Source organism: Eubalaena glacialis, chromosome 19 (genome assembly GCF_028564815.1).
Source record: "Eubalaena glacialis isolate mEubGla1 chromosome 19, mEubGla1.1.hap2.+ XY, whole genome shotgun sequence".
Lineage (NCBI taxonomy): Eukaryota > Metazoa > Chordata > Mammalia > Artiodactyla > Balaenidae > Eubalaena > Eubalaena glacialis.
Window position 1 is genome coordinate 50,842,058 of NC_083734.1, and position 9,662 is coordinate 50,851,719.

General features: G+C 51.1%; 1 protein-coding gene across 1 annotated transcript; it reads right to left on the minus strand.

Annotated features, from left to right (window-relative positions):
• Positions 1-426: 426 nt before the first annotated feature.
• Positions 427-8,052, minus strand: FN3KRP (fructosamine 3 kinase related protein). The gene is made up of 6 exons (XM_061175613.1): positions 7,887-8,052; positions 4,066-4,217; positions 3,611-3,702; positions 2,561-2,643; positions 1,782-1,904; positions 427-1,553 (listed from the first exon to the last, which is right to left on the minus strand). Exons 1-6 carry the CDS (start codon positions 8,025-8,027, stop codon positions 1,215-1,217), a joined length of 930 nt encoding a protein of 309 aa, XP_061031596.1. The 5' UTR covers positions 8,028-8,052; the 3' UTR covers positions 427-1,214.
• Positions 8,053-9,662: the final 1,610 nt, after the last annotated feature.

The window sequence follows — 9,662 nt, forward strand, 5'->3', positions numbered from 1 at the left end:
CGAGAGGCAAACATGTACACATCCTATCGGACCCACCTCATGAGACACTGTCCTCTCTAACACCCGCATCCTCCAAGCCCTGAGCCAGAGCTAGTAGGGGCCACCAACTGGCTTCTTCCCTGAAATGCAATTTGATAGCTATCTTCAACCTCCCTTTACTGTTAACCAAATCTCACAGGGTGAGAACAGCAGTTAAACTGGACCTGAGTCCTGTAGCAACAAGTCCTCAGGCCACACCTGCACCTGTCCTTATCTGGAAGCTCTGAGCTATTCTCTTACTGATCAAAGCCAAGAAAAAATGTGTTCTTTTAAGAAACAACAGTTGTACCTATTTATTTTCAGAATATATTACAAAAGTTTCCTGGCAAACAGCTCCAATAAATATTGAATTATGATTTAAACAAGGGAAATCAACACTCTCACGTATCACTGAAACCACTGAAAGTTTATTCAAATTTTTACATAAAGGGATTTGTTAGCATCAATGCCATTCATGAACATTTCTCACCACTGCAAGACTGAAGGAGGGAAACCACTGGTTTAGCACTGGTTTCTACAATGCAAATGAATGACAACTCACAAGCTTTAGAAATCGGCAGTTGACGGGCTGCTAACAGAAGCAGTTCCCTGGCTCCTAAATCGACCAGGGACACTGAGGCGAGCAGTTTGGTCACTCCCAGAATGCGTCCAGACCTGCTCCGCCTGCGGCAGGTCCAGTGGCAGTACAGAAAGGAAAGGGAATGTGCTGGGTTTGGGACTGATCATCAGGAGGTGCTCCTAGGACGATGCCTTCACGTCTAGACCCAAGTCTGACCCACCAAGAAGCATTACCCTGGACAGCAGTCATTTCTGGAGAGGAGACGGGGAGCCGGTGGGAAGGTGCCCTCGGTGGCAGCACCTGGCACTCTGGCTACCTCCCTTCTTTACCTTCGGGGCAGCTGCGGGTTGGACACAGCCCGCCCTCCATTGGTCCCTTGGTTCACATCCAATTTCTAGTGCAGTTTTATCCAGCTATGAAGTCTAACTTTAGGGTGATAATACCTTTATTCTGAGATGTCACGTACTTTACGAGGCTTGGAAAGTTGGTCTGAAGCTACTCCAGGGTGTGAAGAAATGGGAAGAATCCCTGAAGAAGAGGCTGAGGAGGAACCAGAGGCTGGCCACAGGCGTCAGGTTAGGATCTGGTAACCCAAACTCAGGCCTCCCTCCAGAGCTCATTTGATGAGATTCCTCATGATGCTGAGGGAGGACCCTCTGTACCCTGATCCAAAGTGATTCCAGTGGTTCAAGTAGTGGAAGAGCTGATACAGCTTAAGGCGCTTCTCGAAGCCTGGGGCCTTGGGGACTTTGCTGTGGTAGGCGGAGTAAAAGGAGCCACTGAAGCCCCCGAACATGCCGGCTATCGCCAGCTCATACTCCGAGTGGCCATAGAAGGAAGCTGGGTCAAAAATGATGGGCCCAGAGGAATCCTCCGCCACGTTTCCTCCCCAGAGGTCTCCGTGGAGCAGGGCTGGGACGATGTCCAGATCATGGAACAGGTCAGGGATCTTTAACTGCGGGGGAAATGCAGGCTTAGCAAAGTGACCGATGCACACAGGAGGGACACAGAGGCTTTTCTGAGTGTGGCTCCCAGTGCCCAAGCAGGGCCTGGTCAGTGCACAGGTGCACAGACATGCCCACCTCCCGTCCAGGCCCAGGCCCAGGTGGCTGCACCAGCTGCAGCGCCTTCCCATCAGGCCTGCAGGGCATGACGGGCACAGGCTGGGAGGGGCGACACTCACCTGCAGAGCAGCCCAGAGCTCACGGGCCTCCCTGTCCCCAGACCCCTGTTCCAGCAGGTCCATCTGAGGCTGAATGCGCTGCCGGGCATAGAATGTGACCCAGTCCCTCTGCCAGTCGTTCACCTGTGTGGTTGACAGCAGAGCTCAGAGGAAAGCGCCACAGCAAAGGTGGAGCGGGCTGGTCCCCAGAGGCGCCACTGCAGGGACCAGTGTAAAGGGGTGGAGCTGACCAGGCAGCCTGGGGTCTGGAGGACATGCTGGGACCGGCAGGTTCCCGGACAACCTCCCACAGCATCTCAAGATCTGAACAGTGTGGACTGTGCCCCATGGGATACTCAGTGCTCCCCTCCCAAGCAGCTACCTGCCTTTCCTCAGAGGGCGAGGCCGCCGTCTTACCCACTCAGCCCAAGTATGGCTCCCCAGGCTGAAATCCCCAGGGCAGCCAACCACAAAATCATAAAACTCAAAGTTACAATCCCTTTTCATTAAGCTACCTTTGAGAGTTTCCTACTTAAAATAAAATGCGGTTTAACTTTCTAATTTTCACCCACCTTGATATCTAGCATCCTAACTTGTTGGTCCTTCTCTGCTCCTCTGAGCTTACCTAGCATGTGAGGTGGATACTCCTCATATCGACTGCTTAAAATTAGCAAAGAAAAAAAAGGAGCAAAGACCTTTTACCAAATTTCACCAAAAAAGAGAGAGGGTGTGCTTTCCGCAGCTGTTTCTGAACGGCTGGCCTGACTGGGAAATGCAGGCAAAATGGTGGTGTCACTCACCTGGGGGAGGTACCCGCAGCACGTCACCACGTCAAAGCCAAATTGGTCCACAAAGGGCCGCTCCACTTGCCCACCTCCTTTCCCTTGCAAGCAAAATGAAACGAGAGAGATGACAGTCCCTTCGCTCCCTCGGGGCCAGCTCTGGGAGCTCAGAGAAGCTCTGAGGCCTGACCTCAGCGTGCCCTTCTCCACCTCGTGTCCTCATCCAAACAAGGGCCCTGGGCTCTGGGACCCAGGAACAGAGCCTGTCTCATCAGAGTCAACAATCCAGGACACCCACTCCTTCCCAGGAGAGGCACCAGAGGATGCTCAGAGGAGCGACCACACTGTCTCCAAAAGAGGAGGGAAAATCCACCCCATAACCCATCAGGAAAGGACAGCTTTCAGTGGCCAGTTTAGCATTTGCCACTTATGGAAGATAAACTGCTGTACTTGTAAATGATCTCATCCTCTGCAGCTCCCTAAACTCAAAGCAAATCCGGAAGGACTGAACTACATGTAGGTGGAAGGGACGAGGCCGTCTGTCTGTCTAACACAGTAGGTTCTTGGTCGTCTGTCCCTGGTGTGTTTGCTACTCTGCCTAGCAGAGTAACCATATGGGCTACACATGGATTATCAAACGTCAAAGGACGAAAATCCTGGAAGACACCCTCAGTGCTACCACCATAGTAAGCCCCAAAAAGGTCAGACGTGAGGGCTATCATTCTGAGTCTCATGTGTGATTGTTCCTAGAAGAAAAGGCACGGTATGGTAAGCCAGAGAAACTTTGATAGGCTTTCTTCTGGGGAGTGAGAGGTCAAAGGAACCATAATATGATAGGATTTCGAGTTCAGGAAATATTTCCTGTCTTTCAAATGCATTTTCGAGACAATACACTAATTGTATTCACTGTGTTCACTGCACCCCAAACATGCAGACTTGGGGTTTACATTCCTTTCCTGTGGCAGCAACACAGGTCCGACTGCACACAGTGGCAGCACAACTCCACCCACGCACCCATACTGGCCAGATGTCTTCCTCTGGGGGGGTCCCTCGGGCCCACAGCCATACCCACTGTGCCAGCCTCCTTCTGGAGAGTCTCTCCAAGCCTCTTGTTGTCTAGGTGTAGATCTGCCAGCTGGGTTCCAAGCTTTGCAGCATGACTGTCAAAACAAAAGACAGCCACTAAACTCATGGTACAAATGGGGACCCACCTCCATTTGAAAGGTCTCAGGCCACACAAAGTAGGTGAGACAGTGAGGATAAGAGTCTGTTCTGGTGAAGCGAGCGGGAGATGGAGGGCCTCATCTGAGTCTGCAGCCAGGTCCTTTGTCAGCATCTCACCCTGAAATTCCTCTCCTGTTCGCTTTTGGCCCACAGAGTACATGCCGCTCATTCTGCAGAACCCAGGATGTGCGGGGTCATGGGTTCCTTCTACCACACCCCGCAAACTTATACCCCAAATGCAAGCTTCCCACTCAGAGAAAGAACAAAGGCACCCAGAGGTGAAGGTGAAGCAAACGAACCTGCTCAGATACCGCATGTCCAAATGCTCCATCACCAGCATGCTGCCACCTCCAGGGGCATCGAGGACCTTGATGGGTTTGGGCACCTTCACTGTGCCTGTCTTTAGGATGGCAGTTAAACTTGCCATCTCACCTTCAAACATCCTTTTGGCCTGTCAGAGAAATAACCGGGGAGGGGAGAAGGAGGAAGAGCAAGGCTCTGTGTAGACATGTTTTCTCGAGCACCACAACCAAGGCTGACTGCAGACTCAATAGAACGGACAGCTTTTCCACTTTTCAGTAGAGCAGATTACACGTTCTGAAGCCGCACAGGAATTAGAGGGATTGTACTTTCTAGTTTTGTATATTTTTATTCTGTCATTGATCCCAGTCTCTCCAAAGAGAGAAACGTATGCCTGGTGCAGAGCTGGACTGTGTACACAGTACCTCAACCACAGTCCTGTCCCGGGGGGCCCTCAGGCACAGGCGGCCCCCATCTGCGTGTGCCAGGAAGCTGGCGTCACTTCTCACCTGAATGGACCACCAAGTCCTATGGCATCTCCTACCCGGCACTGGAAACCACCTCACCTCCACCACCTTTCCCATTTCCAGTCCAAAAGTCCTTGTTCCTGCTTTTGGAAGGCAAATCCCACCCTGGAACACACCCCAAGCTGTCACCCCACTTCCCTCATGACAGCCCCACAGGGCCTGGCCCTGCCCACATCCCCGCCCTCATCTGGGCCCCGACCTGGGCTCCACCTCCACACTTACAGGCGGGCACACACACCCCTTGCGCTCCTGGATTACAGCCTTCTCTAAGTTCCCCAGAGATCCCTGGCCTCCTCCAGCCTGGAGACTTCCACACGTCATGTCACCTCTGCTTGGAACACCCCTCCCCCTTCTTTTGCCAAGTCAGCCCCCTCCCCTTCAGATTTCAACTTAATACCAGTTTTGATTTCTCAGAGAAATCTTCCCTAACTTACCAGGCTAAGTAATTCCTCCCCTTTAAATATCTTTTTTTTTAAAGTAAAATTTCTACAGACGTATATGAAGAAAACTGCACAACTCAGAAGCATCCACCTCTAACTTTCCCAAAGTCAGCACATCCACGTGACGGCCACCCGGCATTCCTCTCCTCCCAGCCGCTGCCACCCCACCCCCACATCTGTCTGTCTGCTTTGTCATCTCTACAGAGGCAGATGGTCAGGCCTCTTCATTCCACACTGCATTTGTTACGCTGGTGCATCAACAGTCAGAGTTTATTCTCTCTGCTGTGTAGAGCTTGCTGTGCGAATGTTCTAAAACGTGTTTGTCCAGTCTACTGATGAAGGACACTGGGCTTCCAGTTTGGGGTCACTACGAACAGTGCTGCCATGGACATTCTTCTATCTCTACTTCTCATAGTTACTAACTCTGTGACCTTGGTTTCCTCATCTGTAAAATGGGGTTAGTAACAGTACCAATTTCATAGGCTTGCTGCCATAATTAACTGAGTTAGCAGCTAACAGTTTCACAGTCCATTCTAAACACTTTACAAACATTATTATTATACTACTTTGGAGAGGTAAAGTTCCTGAGGAGGAAAATAAGAACTGTGTCTTAAGAAGAATTTTCAGAGCATTCTCTGAAGACGAAGGAACACAGCTGGGCCCTGGCTATACTTTGTACTACAGCACTGGTTGTGCAGCGTAAAGTAAAGGATAAACTTTTTTTTTTTTTTTGGCCGCGCCACACTGCATGTGGAACTTCCCTACCCAGAGACTGAACCCATGCCCCCTGCATTAGAAGTGCAGAGTCTTAACTAATGGACCACCAGGGAGGTCCAAATTTTTTTAATTAAAAAAAAAAATGTAGGGAGAGGTGAAGAAGGATCTGTGAACCCAGCTAGAGGCAAGGCTCCCTCACAGAAATGTCCACTACCATGTGGTCCTAAGTGTCTAACCCTAAGAACACTGCTCCTCCAGAATGGGACAAGGGCAAAGTAAGCATTAGCTGGGGTGCAGGGCTACAAAAGATCCAGAACTTAAGGGAGGAGCATGAGAGAAAGCCAATTACTCAAGCATGCAAAGGACAGATAAGCATAATCAAGAGAAAAAACTTAGACCAGGTCATTCCAGCAGAGAGTGAGAAGGAAAACAAAAGAGCAGCTATGTAGTCTTCTTAGAAGTGTGGAAGAAGACATTTTCACCTCCTAAAAGGCAAAGCATAAAAACAGCCCTATTTTCCAATCAATCAGCAAATGTTTCCGCTATGGGCAGTATATCTGCATAACTCACACAGTATATTCCCAAGCAAACTACAAAGAGACACGTTTGAAACTATCTACCAAAGGATTAGAAGGAAGATTAGCAAAAAGAAAATGGACTCTGATGACAATAAAAAGCAAGAACCAGAATACCAGTAGCAGAACAATGTTTAAAAAGCACTACTGAGAGATTCCACTTTAATCATCAGAAAGTATTTGCTTCCCTGTAATCTACACCAAGTTCTGAATTATTACAAACACTAATGAAAGTGGAAATACAGCTGGGAAAAGGATGGAGCCACATAAGAGAAAAAGAACCCAGAGAAAGCCTGTGGTGGAAAGTAAGGAAGGACACCTCCACTACATTAGTACTGACTGGGGGAAACCAATGTAAAAGAGCAACTTCAAGGACAATTAGTTGTCAAATTCCTATAGAAGGGATGTACAGGATGACATGCAGCCAACCTCTGTAGAACAGAGTTGAAGGCTGGTCTTGAGAGAACAGCATCGTTTCAGAAAGAGATCATCCCACACCACTGAAGATGGGATTCTGCAGTATGATTTCCAAAGAGAGGATAAAAGTGCTGAGGGTGTGTAACACGTAGGACTTGGTACTGGGGTCAGCACCTTCAGCCCTATTTGAAACAAGGCATTGTCCAGTCCTGCTCCTTGCCTACTGGAGCCATCCAGGGCCTCCCAGCTAACACTACAAGCATGACCCACCCAAAGCGCGCAAAGAAGTGACATCAACACGCCGGGATAAGTCAACTTCAGCCGGGAGGCTCACCTATTTTATATGGGAACCCTTCAGAAAACGTTCAGATACAAACAGAATGCAGAGACGGCCGCAAGGGACTGAATGTTTGTGTCCCCCGAAAATTCAGAGGTTGAAACCTAACCCCCAAGGCGACGGTGTTAGGAGGCGGGGCCTTGGGAAGTGACCAGGCCAAAGGAGTGGAACCCTCATGAGGGGATTAGAGCCCCTATAAGAGACCTCAGAGAGCTCTCCTGCCCCTTCTGCCACGTAAGGACACAGTCAGAAGTGGCCTCCACACCAGGGAAGGAAGCCTCACCACCATCTTGAACGTCAGGCCTCCAGACCCAGAAATATACATGTTCGTGTTTAAAGCCGCCCAGTGTTTACAGCAGCCCGGCGGACCAAGGCTACATTACTTTCAATATTCAGAAAGGGTTTTGATCTCTACAAAATCAAATAAACCCCAGGACAAGGGACTTCTACTACCTGTCCTTGTTCAAAACTCGCTAAACAATGAATTTTCTCAAGGCAGCGGCCACCTGGGCCGCGTGAGAACCACCCACAGCGTCCACGCGACGGTGGGGCACGCGCCGGACGGGCCTGGACCCGCGCCGACCTCCCTGAGGTTCGAGAGGCCGCAGGGCTGAACCGCGGCCCCCCCCCAAAACGCCAGGCCAGCCTGACAAAAAGACGGGTGACCGAGCGCCTCCGCGGCCCGCAGACCCGGGCTCGGACGGCCCCGCCCGCGGACCCGGACCGGCTCCCGACGCCGAGCCCGGACACGGACCCGGGACCACAGTCCCCCGCCCCCGCCCCCCCCCCGCCCGCGGCAGCCCTGACCTCCGCCTTGGGGTTCACTTTCACAAACACTCGTCCTCTGTCCGTGTCGTAGCTCCGGCCCTGGCTAATGCACCCACCCCCCGAGTGACCCGTGGCCTTGACGGAGCCGCAGCCCAACTCCCGCTTCAGCAGCTCCTCCATGTCGCCCGCGCCCGGACCGCGTACCCGCCTCAGACCGTACGCAGACGCCGCGACGCCGCGGGGACGCGTGGGGATTGGGTGAGGGGCGGGGGGGGCGGGACCGGGCCGTGGGAGCGCGGGAGGGATTGGGGGAGGGAAAAGAAGGGGCGGGACCTGGCCGCGGGAGCGCGCGGGGATGGGGGAGGGGAGGGTCGACGGGAGGTGGGGTTGGGGCCGAGTTGTGCTCCCAACGACCCCGAGACCCTGGTGGCTCTCCTTGCCACGGGATCGCTCTGGCCTTTCCCCTGACCTTACCTGTGACCTGCCGTTAACCTTGTATGGCCCGTCCTGGTCTGGGGCACACCCCCTGCTCCAGCCCCTCGTCCACGGCTCCAGGTTTGAGTGTCACCCCTCACAGGGGCTTTCCCGACCTGGAGGCTCCTGCAACACCCTCCGGGGTGCTATCTTTTCTGTTTGTTTGTTTGCACTTGTTTATCCAATTAGCATCAATCTCCCCAACTAGACTTTAGTGCTTTGAGAGTAGAATAAAGTCTGCTTTGCTCTGTATACTGAAAAAAAATGTCCAACCTAAAAGTTGAGAGTTATGTTTTATTGGGGGCATTACTGAGGACTTGAACTGGTGAGATAGCCTCTCAGATGGCTCTGAGGGACTGTTCAGAAGAGGAAAGGGAAAAGCAAGAATGTACAGGAGTTTTTTTCAAAAACAAACAAACAAAAAAACCAGGTAGTCAAACATCAAAAGATTACTGCTAATTAAAAAAAACCAGACATCTCAAGTAAATGAATTTAGTGCTTTTCCGTGTATGAGAAGATGCGACAGTCTGGGCTTAGTGAAATCGTTCCTTTGATACGCACCCTAACTATCTAGGGCCAGTGTCCTGTGTTCTCCATTCTGAATTCCTCAGGGTGCACAGTCGGGGATGGCTGCAGTGGCTGAGGGCTTGATGGCCTCAACGTCTTTTGTTTACTAATATGGCAGGCAGCATTCTTTGTCCACGGCTCCCTGCGTTAGTCAGCATTCTCCAGAGAAATCAAACCAACAGGGTGTGTGTATATAGAGTGAGATTTATTTTAGGGAAATGGCTGTGAAAACTAATAAAGGGAAACCTGTTTTAAATGGAGTGGGAAGGCCAAAAGGGAGAGCTGTCACCCTGTCCACCCAGACACAGCCTGAAGGTAAAGACGTGTCACCAAGTGCCTCTGCCCTGTGGCCACTCAGGGTCAATAACAGGAAAAACTGTTGATTACAGATCCCAACAGGAAGAATCATCAACAGGAAAGACTCCTCAGTTACAGGCCTCACCAAGAAAGGTGTTCTTTGTATCTCCCACAAGAAATCAATTACCCAAGCTGCTCAGCCAATGAAAACCAGTCATCACTTTCAACTCTAGCTTTCCTCCAATGGACTTTAGTTCAAAACAACCCCTCCAGGGATTTCCCTGGTGGTCCAGTGGTTAAGACTCCAGCTCCCGCAATGCAGGGGGCCAAGGATTGATCCCTGGTGGGGGAACTGAGAGCCCGCGCACTGCAGCTGGAGAAGCCAGTGCGCCGCAACAAAGACCCAGCACAGCCAAAATAAATAAATTTTTTTAAAAAAGAAAACACAAAACAACTCCTCCAGCTTCTTCCTTTTAA